The sequence below is a fragment of the Aulonocara stuartgranti genome (assembly GCF_965226115.1).
Source record: "Aulonocara stuartgranti genome assembly, chromosome: 5".
Classification (NCBI taxonomy): Eukaryota; Metazoa; Chordata; class Actinopteri; order Cichliformes; family Cichlidae; genus Aulonocara; species Aulonocara stuartgranti.
Window position 1 is genome coordinate 10,528,095 of NC_138943.1, and position 18,635 is coordinate 10,546,729.

At 38.6% G+C, this 18,635-nt stretch overlaps 1 protein-coding gene across 5 annotated transcripts; it reads left to right on the plus strand.

Moving 5' to 3' along the window:
• The first annotated feature begins 1,684 nt into the window (after positions 1–1,684).
• On the plus strand, positions 1,685–16,035 carry rem1 (RAS (RAD and GEM)-like GTP-binding 1). 5 transcript variants are annotated; one of them, XM_082534859.1, is made up of 7 exons: positions 1,685–2,523; positions 3,521–3,637; positions 6,431–6,468; positions 6,841–7,220; positions 10,365–10,447; positions 12,473–12,692; positions 12,798–16,035. In XM_082534859.1, exons 4-7 carry the CDS (start codon positions 6,875–6,877, stop codon positions 13,073–13,075), a joined length of 927 nt encoding a protein of 308 aa, XP_082390985.1. In that variant the 5' UTR covers positions 1,685–2,523; positions 3,521–3,637; positions 6,431–6,468; positions 6,841–6,874; the 3' UTR covers positions 13,076–16,035. The 5 variants fall into 5 exon arrangements, with proteins under 5 accessions (XP_082390985.1, XP_082390984.1, XP_082390983.1 ...); XM_082534858.1 differs by lacking the exon at positions 6,431–6,468 and having other exon boundaries at positions 1,691–2,051; positions 2,131–2,523; positions 12,798–16,034; XM_082534857.1 differs by lacking the exon at positions 6,431–6,468 and having other exon boundaries at positions 1,691–2,527; positions 12,798–16,034.
• Positions 16,036–18,635: the final 2,600 nt, after the last annotated feature.

The following is an 18,635-nucleotide window of genomic DNA, read 5'->3' on the forward strand; positions in this document are numbered from 1 at the left end:
AGTGTCTTAGTTAAGTAAACATTTTGACAAGATAGCACGTATTTTCCTATTTTTTTATGCCACGTCTTTATTTCCATATTTTCATGAGCATTATCAAGTGTGACGATGTTGACGCTAGATTCCGTTTCATCTCAATATAAGCATAAACTTAAAAAGCATTTAACATTGTGCTTATAGGAAATCATATCTCAGCCTCTATGAGACAGATTTATGTCATGCAAACTTTTTATTTACATATCACAAATCAGTGGCAGAAGGACATGAGACACATGACTGATGATCAGGCATGGAGATCTGCCATATAACAAATTCCCGGACCATGCTTAACAGTAATGATGGCTGGGAAACCCAGTTTAAAATAATCCAGACTGCACGGCATATCACTGCTGTGGGGCAGTCTCAGCACACAAACCCTCTGTACGAAGTGTAATAAAATCTAGAACATGCATATTTTTTTTTAGGATTGTTCAAAGATCTAAAGCTTCTGAAAAAAAGTTTAAAAAACATATTGACATGGTGCAGTTTGCACATGCCCTCCATCCACTGTATACTGTCATTCGATGTGGCTAAAAATAATGTTTGTTTAATGTTATAGTAATTTTTTTTACATAGCTAGACTGGTGATTCAATACTGGACCTCCCGGTATGTACCCATAATGGACGATTTGTATTACAAGATTCTGAGAATTCTTCCCCTGGAAAAACTGACATTCACCTTAGAGGACAATATTGAGGGATTTAATTAAATCTGGCAACTGGTGGTGGATTCAATCGACCTCTCTGGACTGGAATTTTGTACATGGTCTGATGTGACTAAGTCTGGCCATTGACTTCAAAATGGGGCACTTCGTCATTGGGGTACTCTGCTTTGTTGTGTACATCCATAGAATCTGCACAACAGGTTAATTGATATCCTGCTGTTTTTAGTCTGAACTGTTAGATTTTTAGTGTTTATTTGTTGATTGTTGGTAAATTTTCCTTTTAAAAGGAGAAGGTTAATAGCCACAACATAAGGAAAGGTTGTACTGTATAAAGCAAGTCTATTATTTTGATAAAAGCCTGCAAATTAAATTTGTTTTTTAAAGCCCTTTAAAGGCTTTTTGTTTTTAAAACAAGTGGAAACACTGAAAGCTTTCAACCAGCTCATAAAACTAATGATGGCATGAGTCTTCTATGAGCTGTCTACACCTGATTAAAGCCAGATGCAGTTCTCAGCGGATGGCAAAATCAAAAAGAGGGGGTAGAAAGGTAGAGTTGTTTTGGTCTCAAATCAGAAATCGATTAGATATGGACTAGCTGACTGATAAAGTTATGAATCAACTGTGCCAGACTGTGCTGTTTAGGAAACGACATTTCAAACAAATGGGAATGCACAGAGAAACTCCTCCTTTTATATTCAAACTCTTAACCTGAGGGGGTGGACAAAAGCTAAACATCTGCGATGTGTTGAGTTTCAGTCAGAACACTCACACTGACACAGAGGAAGTGAATTTTCCATCTCAGCTCATGTGTAAACTGTGGGAATCCATTTCTACCAGAGGTATAAAAAGTTAAGAATAATGAATATGAAAATATTCATGTTGAATACTTAATTTGAATATGATTTATCCCAACTTTGGCATGCTATTAAAGCTTCACATTTTTAAAATGATTCTTTCATTTCTACATGGAAGATCGTATAACGGCATCCTGTATTCTGGACCAACTGCAAGCAGCGTAAAGATGACTGTTCAATACCAAAGCACAGGGAATTACAGTAGTCCAGACAGGAAGTAACAAAATCATGAATAACTTTTTCTAGGAACTTTGGGTTATTCAAATAAAATGTAAGCAAAAAGCAGGACAATTGTTATTAGCCTACTCTAACTTCTGGATCTGAATTAAGCCTTCACTGAATGCCTTAAACCTGCTCGTTTCCCACTGACCAGCAGGGGGCGACTCCTCTGGTCTGTTTGTACAGAAGTTTTGTAGTGTGGTGTTTAGTGTTTTCCTTTTGATCTTGTTCATCTGCATCCTCCGCTACTACTCCATTTCAACTTCTTCCTGAACTAGTAAGGGTTCTAACATGAGAAATCCTAGATGAACTTGCTTATTTACTCTTAATATCGTTGGGTCTGGTTATCATTTCAGATCAGACATGCGACCCTCCCATCTCCAGACAGCTAACAAGAACTAGCTAAACAACAACATAAATATAAGCTAACGTCGTGCCAGCTAACGTCAGGTCCTAGAAACCCGAACGTCTTTAAGTACTTTTCTCACCAATCCATCTGTCGATCTCCTGCTCCCTTCTCCTGTCACTCGGGAACAAGAGATACTTAAACTCCTCCACTTGGGGCAGGAACGCGTCTCTGACCTCGGCTGTGAACTGTTCCAGTGCGAGCTGGAGGCCATTACCCAATGAAGCCAACAGAACCACGTCATCTGCGAAAGGCAGAGATATCCTTAAGTCTTAATTCATCATTTTAACTCACCAGGACTACTAGCTACTAATCCATACAAAACTGGCGACTTCATCAACTGGTAGGTAATAATGTGTTATTTTTGTCCCCTCCATGTCAATTTGGATATTTCCATTATGAAATTACCCCAATGGAGCAAACTACAACTTATACTTAGTGTTAGTACGTCGACAGGGTGGCGTCTCAAAACATATTTAACAGTTTGTGCTCCTACTGTGAATGAACTTCCTGTATTTGGTCAATACATGCAACTTGTCTTGCCTCAAACTACACGTGACGAAATTCTTCAGCTGTGACATCAACATTTTGTCACGCAAACACTAAACAATGCCACAACAACATGTGGTTTTACCTGTATTAACTGGGGAAAAAAATAGCCTCAGAGCTGAAATATTTCTCTGCTAACCTAAAAATCAGCTGTTTTCATTCCTTAGAAAGGCAGTAAAATTATATCTTCAGTAGTTAGGGAGCTGATAAATTGCCATTAATAAACTGGTAAATGGACTGGTACTTACATAGCACCTTTCTACTCAATTTGACCACTCAAAGCACTTTGTAAGTCTGTTTTATCTAAACCTAAGCAGAGTAAAAATAAGCCTGATATTTGGTCTCCTTAGCATCCTTAAATTATTATTTCAATCATAGGATTAAACATGTTTAATATAAGTGTCCACCATTATAACATATGAGAGAAAATTAGAGCAAGTATTGTCTGTATCTTTTATTTCTATGTAACCAGAATTTTAAAAAAAGTTGTCATATCAATTGTAAACTAGACTATTCCAACTGAGCTGTTTTGTTACTCCAGACTGTGTCTTTTAGGTCAAACAGGAAGTGACCAAAATGTTTTCCTAAACCGCCTGCCCTCCACACTGATAAAACTCTCTCTCAAACGCACACACACACACACACACACACACACACTCCCTCCTCAGATATCTGTTTCTCCTCTGCTGTCACTCTGAGACACACACACATACACACACACTGGAGGAGGTAGATAACCGTGATTCCACTGCTGAATTTTTAACGCTGTTGTGGAACTTTTTTTTTTCTAGGCGGGTTACTGTGGCACCAGGGTACTGTTACACTGACAGAGTCAGAGAGACAGGGTTCAGTTCAGTTCTGTTGTTTACTGAAGCTGGACGGAAGCAGCTGTGCATGGAGTGTATATGGTAAGTCTCTCTATCTATCTATCTATAGACATGCTGTGTGTTTTGTCCTGTTTTTAGCTATTAGTCATATAATAAACGAGTTTTAGATATTTCATTCAAAAAAACTTCACTTTCAGAGCTAAAATCATGTTTGAAATAGTTCTCATTCTTTCAGTTTGTTTGGTTTGCTTTAAGTAAAACCAAATAATGTTGTTCATCACCTCTTATTAACTAGTCAAGTACAGTTATTTGGTCTGTATATTGTATGTATTACATGAGCGATTTGTTACTGCTCATCCTTAGCTTCAAGTTTATCCGTTTTGTGGGACTGGTGATGCTGTAACTTTTTAATTGCAACCAACAGCTTTCACCTGGTCTGCCCGGCCTTCACCACCACTAACTGTTGTACTTGGCACCTTCAAATGTGTTAATTATTCATTATAGGAGGGTTTTTGTGTGTCTCTGCTCTCTGGTGCATAGGAGAAGTCGCTTTTGGTTCCTTCTTTGATCTCTAGCTAGATTTTGGAATTGAGACCTAAGTTTGACATTTTCCAGAAGGTTTCTTGAGTTTATATGTTTTTAGGTTTGTAATTTTGATTCCCATCTGTGATGTTTGTTATAATAGTATTAATTGTCTCAATGCATTTGTTTTCACAGAGAAATCAAATTAAACAAAGTTTTGGGTTTCTTTAACTCATTTTTAACAAAGAATGACATGACTGAATGAAATGCATGAAGTGTTGTGTATGATAGTGATACGTGATACCACAGAATACATGGAAATGTAATGAAGGTGTAAATTTTGTCTGAAACTGCAATCACTGTACAAATTGTTCACAAATTTCTTAATTGGCAAGGGCATGTTATTTGTTGTGTTGTTCCCTAGCAAAGTGCTTTCTCCTGTACATAAATCAGTGAGTGAGGTCACTCAGACACCACTTCAAAAATGCATTTATTAAAAAAAAAAACAAAAAAAAAACTACTTTAAAACAAACACTATTTAAGGTTAGCTCGGCAGCTATCTGTCCACAGCAAAGTTATCACATTTTGAGTCCTTCTATGGCCTTGCAATCTTTTAATAATCCCTAAAAATAATCAACTGTACTTTCAGCTTTTAATTTACCTGCACGCAGACATATAGCCTGTATATAAATGATGGACATAGTCACTATAAAGTCACTCACTAATTTGTGGACACCTATTTTTAAGCAACAAGGTGAGCTTTTGGGCCGTCATGATCATAGGTTTTTTTAAACCACATGTCACGGGTGAGGGGTGGACGTCACTGAGAACGAACGAAGTACTTTTGAAAACTTACTGAATGAAAATCATGTTGCCATAAATTAGACTTTAAATTAGCTCAGTGGCTAATTTAAAGTAAATTGTCATCATCACATGTTGTAAGCTGCAAACTAATTTTCTCCTGCACTTTATACAGCATACAATCAGATTTATTTTTTAAAATCAAAGCAGTGGTGACTGCTGGCCATTTAAAAAAAAAAAATCCAGATATGAAGTTTTCATGAATTGGCATCACCTTTCTGATCTGTAGGCTCTTTCTATGCATTCACTGTCCATTGTATTAGGTACAACTTTTCACCCACTCAAATATCTAATCAGCCAATCACATAGCAGTCAACATCAGAAGAAAGGTCATTTAAGTGCCTTTAATGCAGCATGGTTGTTGGTGCCAGATTGGCTAGTTTGAGTATTTTGGAGACTACTTATCTACAGGGATTGAATGGTCTGAAAAACAGAAACTATGCAGTGAGCTGTGGGTCTCTGGACAAAAATACCTTGTTAATGTCTGAGGTCAGAGGAGAAACAACTCAAATAAACACTGGTTATAATGATATGCAAATTTGCATCCCGTTGAATCTTGAAGCAGATGAGTTGTAAAAACACAAGACCACACCAAGTGCCACACCTGTCAGCTAAGAAGAGGAAATGGAGGCTAAAATTTGCACACGTTCACCAAAGTTGTAGAGTAAAAGACTGGAATAACATTTTCCTGTCCGGTGAATCAGGGTTTCTGCTACGACTTTTGGATGAATTTGGCGTAAACAATATAAAAACCATACATCCATACTGCTTTGTATTACCAGTTTATGCTGGTGGTAGTAGGGTTGTGATGGTATAAGGGGCGTTTTTCTTTGCACACTTAGGCCTCTTAGTACCGAGCATTGTTAAAACAGCACAGCCTACCTAGGTAGGCAAAAATGGAAGTTCAATCTGGTACTAGGTGTATCTAATAAACTGTCTAAGTGTAGTCTATAGCAGCGGTCCCCAACCCCCGGGCCTCGGACCGGTACCGGTCCGTGAGTCATTTGGTACCGGGCCGCGAGAGTTGAGGCTCAGGTGTGAAATGTATAGTTTTCAGGGTTTTTACCGGTTTTCAGCGTTATTTTGTTAGCGTTTTTTATCGTTTACTCCGTTTTCCTTGGTCTTTTCACGTGTGTTATGAATACATTTTCTTTTTTTCGGTACCGGTACTAGTTTTATTTTGTTGTATTTATCCGCGACACTTTAAAGGCCGGTCCGTGAAAATATTGTCGGGCATAAACCGGTCCGTGGCGCAAAAGAGGTTGGGGACCGCTGGTCTATAGTATCTTCATTAAAGACTGAAGCACTACTGCTAAAACCTACGATCAGTGAAATTAAAGATGAATGAAGTTAAAGATGAATTTGTATATATTGTTTCTGCGTTTTGTCACCATATAATCCAATAATACAGCTGAGCTCTGAGAATTCAGATTAACTAAATAAACTTTTTTTCCTCTCTACAATATATCCTGACCACCATAACTTCCCCAGCTGTCACTGCCACAATCCCTCTGGATACACTTGTGGAGGTCAGTCTATAAAACCAGGCAGGAAATCCGGAGAACACAGTCACGCTCTCCTTTTGAAATACTGTTATTTATTTAACCTTTTTTTTTAACAAGGAAATCTCTGGTGCTTTATTATGCATTTTATAGTGTAGAGTAGTTAACATTATGCCACAAAAATAGACTACGCTTTTAGCAAACAAATGAAGGTCTTGCTGTGTTTCTCCACCTTCTCTGGTGTAAACCTAAAAACAGAGCGCATTTCTACATCACTGTGGCAAAAACAGAGGTGGTTATTTGGGAAAGACAACAAATTGCCTCTCTGAAAAAGTTTGCAAGGACCTTTTTGGACCAGATTTTCCTCTGAACCATTAACAGTCTTATTTACTCCCTCAGGCCCATCCTGTCCTAATGCCTTTACCGTAGGAACATGACCCTCAACACCCAGAGAGAGAAGGAGCCCCTCCAAAGGCGAGGCAGCACTCCAGTTCATCCCCTTTACCAGCAACCGCCTTGGATCCCCAGCAGCACCCAACCCAACCCAGAGCAGCCCCGTCCCCAGCGCAACCACCCCCCTCTGGGACAGTCAGCGTCCTACCACCCTGGAGACAAGTCCCTCCATTACCGTGCCCAGTGGAGTTCAGACTCTGATGATGACTCACAGAGTGATTCGGACTGTGTTTACAGAGTAGTGTTGCTTGGTGATCATGGAGTCGGAAAGACTAGCCTCGCAGGAATCTTTGCCGGGATAACAGACAAGGATGAACAACCTGGAGGTGGGACATTATGAGTGCTTGTTTTTTAAGTGCCTGGTGGTCATTACATCTAAATCGTCACACTTACTCATAGTTTTTAGTTAGTTAAGATAGTTAATTATTATTATTAGTAGTAGTAGTATAGGTGTTGTTTAATTTAGTTGACAGGGTTAAAGTTTCCCGAAAAATGATGGACTTAACACCTTGAAAGATGTTCTTTCTGTTCAATATTGTAAAAAAATAAACTATTTCAGTTCAGTGCACATATTCAGGGTATTTTACAGGTAGGGTTCCTCTAGTCTTCTTGGAGAACTTGTCAGAGGATTCAAGCAGTCTCTTTGTTTTCATTGTCTTCATATGATCCCAGACTAACTTCATGATGTTAACTCAGCCCCATAAGAACAAATGGAGATGTATGTTACCCTTTGCTGCGCAATACCATAATGTCAAATCAAAAATGCTGCAAAGTTTTAGCACAAGCCACAGATATGTTAGGCCAGTCACTCCTAGGAAGTTTCTCCGTTTGTGGATGTTAGCTCTCACCACAGATCGATAGAGTCCCAAAGCTTTAGAAATGGCTTTACGCCTTCCTAGACCGACAGATGAAGGACTTTGTTTCTCTGCTGTTCTTGAGTTTCTTTTCATGGTGGCTGCAAAGCTTTAGCACAAGCCACAGATATGTTAACTGACAACTGACTCTGTATAAATAGAAATTAGCCAAAAGGATTCCTTAACCACAGACAATTTTTAACCATGCTTTCATAATCTTTCACACTCAGACTCAGTGCACGGTGGATCAGCACACACTTTCTGTCTCTGACTTTGTTGTGAGATCAACCTTGGCTGGCCTGAGATTGATCATCTGTCACGTGTTGACTGGCCTCAGGCCATAATTGATAAGCTGCATCGATCAGGTGATAGTCTGACGTGATGCGAATGGTCATACATCCATGGGTTTACATGTTTTGTTTTGTTACTTTTGTTTTTTGTTGTTGGTTAATCACTGATTGGCCTTTTTTTATCTTTTCAAAGTGATCTTTTATTTGCCTCCAACATCCATATAATTTGTGCGTAATTGTTTGATTTTCAGAGAGATGAATGCAAAAAGGCTTCTTTTCTGAGTAATTCATAGCACAGACATTACAGAGTATTATTCCAACGAAACATACAGAACATTTTGAAACATTAACATTTTGGCTTTTTTCTGTTTCATTTTTATGTGGGTTGTGCTGTCAGGGTTTACCTTATTGTTGTCTCTTTTTGGTCCACCATGTTGTTTATTATTTTAGTCATAGCTCTAGGGCTAACAGAGATGTTCAGCTGCTTCTGTCAGTGCTCCACTTTGGTTCAAACTAAAATCTCTGGACTAGATTTGGGTGATCTCGCTATAGTCCAGTCAACACTGAGACTGAGGGACAGGTTCAGGCTCATGTTAGGGTAACACTATCCACCTTTCATGTTGCATAGTGTGTGCGACCCATACACAAAAAGAAGCAGTACTGCTTCTGCAGCCTTATGTTCCAAATAGGACAAAGAGGACAAACTAAATGTTACTGGTAAGAAAAAGAAAAACAGCCAAGGGAGTTTATTTCCCCCTTCAAACATAAAAAGAAAAAAATACACCATCAGGAGAATCTCCAGCTTGTTCACCTACAGCCTAATTTCTGAGCATAGCTTGACACATAATAATTGAACATCTAACTTTTGCCTGCATTTTTTTCCTCTTTGCTTTCTTTACTGCTGCTTCAGTATGTTTGTATACGTGCAAAATGCAACAACTGTCCACCCTAGACACACAGCTCAGTTTTTCACGCATCCAATGAAAATGAAGTTGAGGAGAGGTTATATACTAGCATTTCTGAAAATGCACAATTCTCTGCATTGCCCTTTAATTCAATATCAACCAATAGATTATGTTTTATAGATCAGTGTTGCTGCTCACACGCATTAATTTCAAAGAGGGCAGAGGGTTTTCCGGCGTGGACTGAGCAGCTCAATCTGATTAAAGTCCGGACTGTGACAAAGCCACACTTGCTGGTGTGTTCTTGATCATTGTCCTGTTCAATTGCACTTGAGTCTCAGGGCGCAAGCTTGATGGCCAGACATTCTCATTCAGGAATTTCTGATGGAGAGCAGAATTCATGGTTCCATCAATTACGGTAAGTTGTCCAGGTCCTGAAGCAAAGCATCCCCAGAACACCACACTACCCTCACATTTGTCTGACTGTTGGTATGATGTTCTTATGAAATGCTGTTATTTTTATGCCAAAATGCTCAACTTTTGTCCAGAGAATGTTTTCCCAAAGTCTTGAGGACCATCAAGATGTGAGACAAGCCTGTGTGTTCTCTATGATTAGCAGTAGTTTTTGCCTTAGAGTTTTCCCATATATGTCTTTTAGTCTCTTTCTGACTTTTGAATCATGAACTCTGACCTTAACTGAGCCAAGTGAGGCCTACGGTTTGTTAGATGTTGTTCTGGGTTCTTTTGTCATCTCCTGGATAAGTCGCTGATCTGCTCTTGGAGTAATTTTGGTAGGCCGGTCACTTCTATGAAGTTTCTCCGTTTGTGGATGTTAGCTCTCACCACAGATCGATAGAGTCCCAAAGCTTTAGAAATGGCTTCACGCCTTCCTAGACCGACAGATGAAGGACTTTGTTTCTCAGGTGTTCTTGAGTTTCTTTTGATGGTGGCATGGTATGTTGGTTTTGATCTTTTAGCCTACTTTACTTCATTAAACAGATTTTATTTAAGCAATTTCTTGAGTCAACAGGTCTGACTGTAATCACTGATAAATCTGATTATCAAGGAGGACAATTACTTTCACACAGGGCTGGATAGGTTTAGCTTTGTACTTTAAAAACTGTATTTTGTCTAATATTAAAATTAGTTTCATGGTGTGAGACATTTAAATATAATGAATGAGCAAAAAACAACAACAACAAAGGGGCAAATACTTTTTCACAGCCCTGTAGGAGCTGATATCCTTTAGCCACAGCTGCTCTTCGGTACTTTCAGTGCCAATTAGCAAGTGTCAGCATGCAAACACGCTAAAATGCCAAACAAAATAAAAACCGACATGTGAGCGCGTTAGCATGCCGATCACAGCGTTTAGCTCAAAAGCAAATTCTCAAACCTGTCTTTTTTGTATTTATTGTATGTTACAGAAGACACATATGAGAGGACACTGACAGTAGATGGAGAGGAAACGACGCTCATCGTCATGGACAACTGGGAGAACGACAAACTGGTACAGTGTGTTAATATCAATATAGTAACTAAAACTAGAAAGTACATTTGGTTTATATCACTCATTGAAAAGTGCTTTTCAATAAAATGATTTTACATAAAAAACAATAAGGAGCCTAAAAAAATCATGCTACATACATTCATGCTGTTTACATAAAATAACATATCCTCTAACCAAAATTGCAGATATCAGCAGTTTCTAAAAGATGGAGAAAAAAAACATATTTAAAGACAGTTACAGAGTCTTGAAATGACAGCAAAGGCACCAGTGATCTGGAAGTAGGCTTAATGATCGGGACGTAACATGTCTACCACATACAGCATGGCTGCACGTGACCATTTAAGGTTTTAAATATAAATAGTGCAACTTTACACTGGATTCTGTAGAGCACAGTGAGCCAGTGCAAGGCTGCCAACGCTGGAGTAATGTGATCTCTCTTTTTTGTCCCAGTAATTAATCTGGCTGCAGCATTTTGAACTAATTGCAGACCAGCAAGAGTGACTGACTAACTCTAGTATACAGTGCATTAAAGTAGTCCAGTCTACAGGTAACAAAAGCATGCATAACCCTTTGCAGATCTAGTGGTTTAAAAAAATTATTTTAGTATGGAGAATGTTCTGAGCTGAAAGAAAGTTTTTAACCACAGCATTGATTTGTTTGTTGAATTTCACATTTTTCTAAAAGATTTTTCCATTGGTTTTAACCTCTATTTCATTAAAAGGGTAGTCAAAGATACTTTTAACCTCTCAGTTAAAAGTGGAGAGACAAACAATATGATCTCTGTTTTGGACTAGCTCAGCTGCAGAAAACTGAGACATCCCAATTTTCTATACCCAAAAAGCCCTTATTGAGCCTTATTATGGTACAGTGATTTCCAAAATTCAAAGATAAATACAGCTGCAAGTTATCTGCACAATGAAAAGAGATATAATACTGAAAATAAAACTAAGAGATTAACAAAACTGAATTAAATAAAAAGCAAAAACTAACTAAAATAGCATCGTGTACCTACAAAACAAACTAAACCAGCAATGTATAGGAAATGTGTTTAGTTGCAGTCGGGTCAGATTTGGTAGCACAACCAGCTTCTGTGAATCTGTTCATTAAGATGAGGATGTCAGTATTACTGTGTTTCAAATGTTTCCATTGTTTGGTTGTTTTTTGGATCGCTCTGAACTCCTTAAATCGTTTAATCTCACAGACAAACACTATGCTACAAACACTACACTTTATTTAAAAAAATAAAAATTATTGTGGAAACTAAGCGACAGTTTGAAACTAAACTGAACTCAAAACCACGGTGTGTCCGTGTGTTACAGAGTAAGGCTGTAGGGCAGGCCAGGAAATTTACAGTGTTTGAATCTCTGGGTTTCACAGCCACATAAAAAAACAATAACAATGGTAGGGAACTGTGTCGAGATGATAATATTTTTTTTAAAAACAAACTTTTCCTATGTTGATTAAGGTTTTATTTTAGGATCTCTAAAACATAAACTTGTCGCTTTGACACAGCAAAATGAATTTTACCAAAAGAAATAAGATATGGTTGATAAAAAACTACCACAAAAAGTAAACATCTCAAGGTGTGCACAAATACAAATAATATGAACACGTGTGTCAGTAAGTTTGTTTTTTTCACATTAATGTGAAATTCAGAACAAAGTGTTCTGTTGGAGCAAATTTCATGACTAAATTTAACAAACATGTTGCAAATGCCCTAAAATGTACTAAAAAGCCTGTACAATAAAGTTCTTTCTACCTTGGTACCATTAAAAAAAGATTCTTGAGCTGCAAAGCAGTATAATTTATAGTGGCCATTTGCATAGCTCTCTGGTTATGCGTAGAGGATTATGAGTTAAACCAGTGCAGGGGCTACAGACATGTGTGCAGTGTAAGTCACTAAAAAAGTTGGACAACTTTGTCCAGCACAAGCAGCTTAAGAAGTAGGCATTCATTATGTGAGTATTCACAAAGAAGCTGATAACATCTGATTTAAAGTCTGGGTTCAACCTTCTCTGTGTTTAGGTTTCCTGTCAGGAGGGGGAGGATGGCCCCTCTCACAATGACTGTCTGAAGGTGGGGAGTGCTTACGTCATCGTCTACTCGGTCACCGACCGCTCCAGCTTTGATTCTGCTGCTGAGCTCCGCATCACGCTCCGACGTACCCGCCAGGCCGAAAACCTTCCCATCATCCTCGTAGGAAACAAGAGTGACTTAGTCCGATCGAGAGAAGTTGCTGTGGAAGGTGGAGTGCAAGTGCAAGACGTACATAAAAACAAATAAAAACTACAAAAGTACTAATAATGAATTCCTGCTACTATATTAATATGTCTGTGTCATTTATCCCCAGAGGGCCGAGCATGTGCAGTCGTGTTTGATTGCAAATTCATTGAGACGTCAGCGTCGCTTCAGCACAACGTGACCGAGCTATTTGAGGGCGTGGTCCGACAGATCCGCCTTCGTCGAGACAGCACCGAGGCCATTCAACGCAGGCGCTCCGTTTATAAACGGAAAGAGAGCCTCACTTGTAAGGCCCGGCGCTTCCTGGACCGACTGGTGGCACGTAACAACCAGCGCATGGCAGTGAAAGTGCGGTCCAAGAGCTGCCACGACTTGGCCGTTCTGTGAATTTGTCCGCCAGCAAGTTTTTTGACTCACTAGAGCTCTCTCTGGTCGTGATAATAAGGACGTTAGAGTCTCCGGTGATTCTAACGCGCAGCGCCAGACAAGTTCAGCAGTGAACTACATCAGACAGTAACATAGTTACTATGATCCTGTTGATCATGTTTGAGCATCTGGTGTTAACATTTGTGGAACTATAACAGCAGATGACTTAAATATTGAGATACCAAACAGTTAAGTGTTCAATGTTCATTGTGATAGTGTGTTCAGTGTGTGTGGATCATGTGTCGCTTGTGTTGTTTTCCTGAGGTTTTGACTGTTTTTAGTTCCCCACTGTGCAGAATAAAGTCTTAATTAAGTCTTAAAGGAATTGTAATCTCAAAATCACATTTTTCACAAAGAACATGATATTGATATGTTATTATTTATGATGATGCCATATTTGTTTCCAAGTTAACTCCTTTTTTGAAAATTATTTGAATTTACTAACTGCTTTTTGTGTCTATTTTTAAAGGATGCATGTGGCCACTGTGCCATCAACTCAGACTGTCACTTGGTTTTTGAAACCAGTGATGTCCATAGTTAGAAAATGGAGTGCTAGACAGCTTAGTTAACAAGCTAAATCCACAAGACATGTAGCATCATAGCACAGATGTAGATTCCTGCTGATTTGAGTTTTCACTCACCAACTCAACAGCACCCTACTGAATAGGGTGTAGTCTTATTAGACAACAATCAATTCTACCGGAAATTTAAAAGCCTCCGACAGGACACCAACACTGCAAACATGGTGAAGAAGTCAATTTCACAGACTTGAATAAGAAGATGTGGTGTGAAAACAGATACCAGATATTACCTGTGTTGGTACACCTCAACTTTAAGCCCTAAAATTGAAAAGGATTTTTTAAAATCATCTAACCACCATGAATGGTGGATGGATGATTGGCATTTTAAGCGCCAATCTCCGGATTTGCTTCTTAATACCTGAAATTTGTTCAGAATTTGGCTCTTCTGCTTTCTCATCTAATATAAGCTGCTAACATTAGCAATTTCAGTTAACTAGCGTAAGCCAAGCACTGGCGCATCATAAACTAACATTAACTAACATTTTGTTGGGTTACAGGTTAAATTTGAAAAAGCAAAGGACACACACACACAGTGTACGCAGTTTCATATTTGTTTTCAGAGTGTACAGTTTCATTTATTTTGAAATATACTAGTTAAATATTCTCATCCGATTTATTCTTTCCCTCCAGTTAAAATCTTTTCTCTGCAGGAGACCCAGGGATCAAATCTGTGTTTCACTTCACATAAACACACTGTCAGGCCTGCTGGATATTTACTGTTGTCTTGGTGAGCTGTGGCCCATTGAAGAAGAGTTTGTTTACTGAGAGGTCGCCATGACGACACAGTCACATCTTGACATCTCTGTATGGTTGACATAAAGCAGGTGAGTGTTTGGGATGGTGACTTTTTATGGGATTGAACCTAACATCTACCTGCTGGAAACACACAGTACTTACAGCAACTCCCAGTTTCCACTGTTAAAATATGAATGTTGTGAGCACAAGTAAGACAGACATGAAGGATTATGAATATGCAACCAACACGGATGTACCTGCATGCAAGCCTCCAAAAAAATATATATATTGACTGGTTGAAAAGCAGGTTGTAATGGAGAGAGAGCAACAACAAAGACAAAAACGATATTTTACTTCAGGAGCTAATTTAAGGGATCAGTTGTCCCACATATTTTTGACACTGCCCCCTGGTGACAGTGCACAGCTACTACACATAGACAAAGGCCTGAAAAACTCTAAAACCACTTTACACTTTACAGGCCACATACAGCCCACTTTGATCATAAGTTGGGCTCTTTTTCTACACGATAAATGAAAGCCTGCTGTGACAAATCAAAACATCTGTCAGCTTGACTCTTTGGACTTACATTGTAATAAAAAAAAATAAAATTACAGAAATAGTTCCTGCAGCTAATTGCCCAGACTGTCCAGTTTGTTGTTGTTGTTGTTTTTCGTCTTTTTTTTAACTGTACTCATAAAAAATGAATTTTACAGTAAAAAGTGAACAAGAGAAATTTTTCTGTTTTTCACAAAGTTACAGAGGTTTTATTATTCAAATAGCTAAGCATTTTGCGGTTTGACATAATTTGTAAAAGTTGAAATTTCCTTGAAATTGAATTGCAAAATCTTTTGTCAGAGGTCATTTTTGGAGGCGGAAAAACAAAAAACAGTGGCCAACATCACTGTACACAACAGTAGAGTGGTAATAAGCAAGCAAATAATGCACGAAATAGAGATCTCTTATGGAAAACTGGTCTCAAAGCAAACAGAGAGCTATGCAGGAAGTGCACTTTTTATCATGGTCAAATTCAGGTAATTCATTACAATGTTTTTCAAACGTGAAGTGTAGTTGTGGTCTTCTTCTGCTGTTGGTTCGCACTTTGTGTTTACATCTTTTTGTAGAATCTGTTTGGACTTTAATTGTTTGCTGTTTTAGCTGTTCAGCGGTTGTTGAAATGGTTTTGTGAGCTTTTAGCTGATATTCTGACATTTCTGTCAATACCACACATGTCTATATTTAGATAACAGATCCAGCAGTATATCGTGTTAAACCAGATGTTCTCCCTCTCGCCTCAGAGAGGTACAGAGATTGGGGTTCAACAGGTTAATTGTTTATTGCTTAATTACTTTGAATAGTATGAATAACCATTAGGAAGTTTTTTATAAGTAGGAAAAGCTGAAAACTTGTGAAAATACAGTTAAAAGTCCAAAATGTTGTGCTTGTTTGTGGTGAGCAGCAGATCAAGCAAATTAAGAATTAAAAATGGCTTCAAGCGCACATTCAGGCCTGTGAGACTCATTTAAACACTCAGACACTGAGCCATGGCTCTGTGCTACATGCACACATTTCTGCATCTCTGCTACTCAAAGCAGGGCTGAAGATTCGGTTCCCAGATACCGACAGGTCATTAATAACTGACATATGAAATTATCATGCAGGATGGATATAAGTCTATCGTACAGGGCCATATGTTTGACACCTCTGAACTTCACCGTCTCAGCGACATATATTCAACTCCTTTAATCAGGTTTTACTGTAAGATTTACTAAAAGATTTAAGCTTAAAAAATAAAACTTAAAAATTAGGTTGCTACACATTGTCATATTTCTAAATATTGGCCATTCAAAGGAAGGTTTTAGTTATATTTTTTAACTGTGACTCATGCAAAGCTACTCTTGTGGTGTTCCAGAATAAAAGGATGGCACTAGAGTAGGTCATTTTATCACACCAAAGGCAATTTTCATTGAATCAGTTCAAGTCAATTCAGTTTTATTTATACAGCACCAAATCACAACAACTGTCACCTCTGGTTGTTTTATACCATAAGGTAAAGACCCTATGACTGAGCACTTTGCAATAGTAGGAAGGAAAAACTCCCTATTAACAGGAAAAGTCCCTATAACCGTCTCAGGGAGGGGGGGTTCTCTGCAGCAAACAGCTGGAGGGTGAAGGGAAAGAAAAACAAGAGAAAGAAGAGGTGAGGAGAGGGGAAAAGAAGTTATCAGTGCATCACATGAAGTCCTGAAGCATAGACATACTACACTGTTATTCAAATTTTCCTTTGGCTAAAATCCTGCAAAATAAAAGTAGTGTTCAAAAAACATTATTACAAAAAGAAAAAACTGTCTTTGGCAGCATAACTAAAGGATGGGTTCAGGGTCACCTAATCGGTAACTATGAGCTTTATCAAAAAGTAAAGCTTTGAGTCGATCTTAAAATTAGAGAGGGTGTCTGTTTCCTGACAGCTGGTTCCACAGACGAGGGGCGTGAAAGCTGAAAGTTCTGCGTCCTTCCTTCTTTAATAAACTCTAGAAACCAGAAGAAAGCCTGTAGTCTGACAGCACCGAAAATATGGTACTGTGAGATATGGTGAGGACTAATTATTCATAACTTTTTATCATGCCGCACATCACGAATGTGTAGCACTTTGCTATTTAGCACTAAACACAAGTTTGAGTTTTTACTGCTTATCCTGGTGTAAAATGCTATTGAGTCACTGCTGAGGTATTTCTCTCAAAGCTAAAGATCACAGACTGTTGGCGATGCTCAAAGAAAAGTAAGAATAATGAACCAGTCACTAAAAAATTCACAGAATTGAAGCCGACATGCTGTGAAATAACATCAAGCAGCTTTCCATCAACAGCAGTTTATCTGGAACCCACATCGACAGGGCGGTCGTCCCAGTTTTTCCTGATCAAATATCCTATCTGTTTATTGATCAAGCATTCCAGTGACATACATTTACACAAATACACACTCACTCGCACACTGCAGCTGTACAGGGACAGTAGATGGAGGAGGGCTGTTGAACATTGATTTGATGAGGGTAATGGAAAGAATGCATGACTCTGCTCAACCCGGATGACACATACACACACTCATGCTCCCAGGCGCACACACACCACACACACACACACACACACCACACACACAATGAGGTGTAAACATCCTCTCAGTGGAGGAGGACCAGACTGAACTGTGAGTTCAACTCCCTCCCGAATCTGTTATGAATAGAAACTTTAAAGTGACTTATTATGCTTATATCTAGCGCCATCAGTTTTTATTCCTAAATTCTTCCAGAGTAGTAGAGAAACACGTGGCTATATGACGAATATTCCCACTCATTTACATTGTACAGAACCAACAATAGACAAAAACTGTCCAAAACTTAAGCACTTTGAGTATCCTGAAGCTTAAGATTTTCACTCAGAGAATACGTGTGCATGTACTTTTTTCAGCTGCTCCCTTTAGTGGTCACTACCAGAGATGGGCAGCGTTACTGTAATCCGATTACTTTTTTCAAGTAATGAGTAAAGTAAGGGATTACTATTGCAAAAACGGTAATTAGATTACCGTTACTTTCCCGTAGGAACGCTGCGTTACTGCGTTACTAAAACCGTGATTTTTTTGCGAGAATGTCTCATGACAGTGACGTAAGCAAGAGCGACATTCGTGACAACAGCTGTGTGCAGATCAACAATGGATAATATAATGAGTGGAGGAGAGAGTTTGAGCATGCAGCGTTTGAAGCGTGGAAGTACTGAGCTTACTTTGAGTTAGATTCCATAAAAAGTGACAAAAACATTAGCGTCCGTTGTGCTTGGGAAGAAAACTTCTTTTTACAGCGAAAAAAGCCCCCCTAAACAAGCTTCGAGTGCGCTACCACGTAATGGGAAATTCACAGAGAAACTCACGGATTCTTCCACTGACCGCTGTGGCACACCTGCACCAGGGTAAACCTCCGCCTACCCCACTCCTGCTTTACAGGTGAAAACAGAGCAACAGGACCGCTAGTCTTTGATTTTATTTATTTTCTGCTGTGTTTTACTTGCATCTATTTGAAAGACTGAGTGTAAACACAAAAAAAATATTTTATTTTATGTGCTGGAATGTGCAGAAAATAGGTTTAAATGTTAAACTAATTTCTTCAAGTCAGAGAATGTTGCATATAATTAAATTTTTGCTTGATGCATAAAGTTAACCT

What these genes read in the sequence shown, in the direction of transcription:
- rem1 (XM_082534859.1), top strand. Translation starts at nt 6,875, where the DNA reads ATGACCCTCAACACCCAGAGAGAGAAGGAGCCCCTCCAAAGGCGAGGC. An exon ending in CAAGGATGAACAACCTGGAG is followed by an intron (nt 7,221 to 10,364) that starts GTGGGACATTAT and finishes TGTATGTTACAG; the next exon opens with AAGACACATATGAGAGGACA. An exon ending in GAGAGAAGTTGCTGTGGAAG is followed by an intron (nt 12,693 to 12,797) that starts GTGGAGTGCAAG and finishes ATTTATCCCCAG; the next exon opens with AGGGCCGAGCATGTGCAGTC.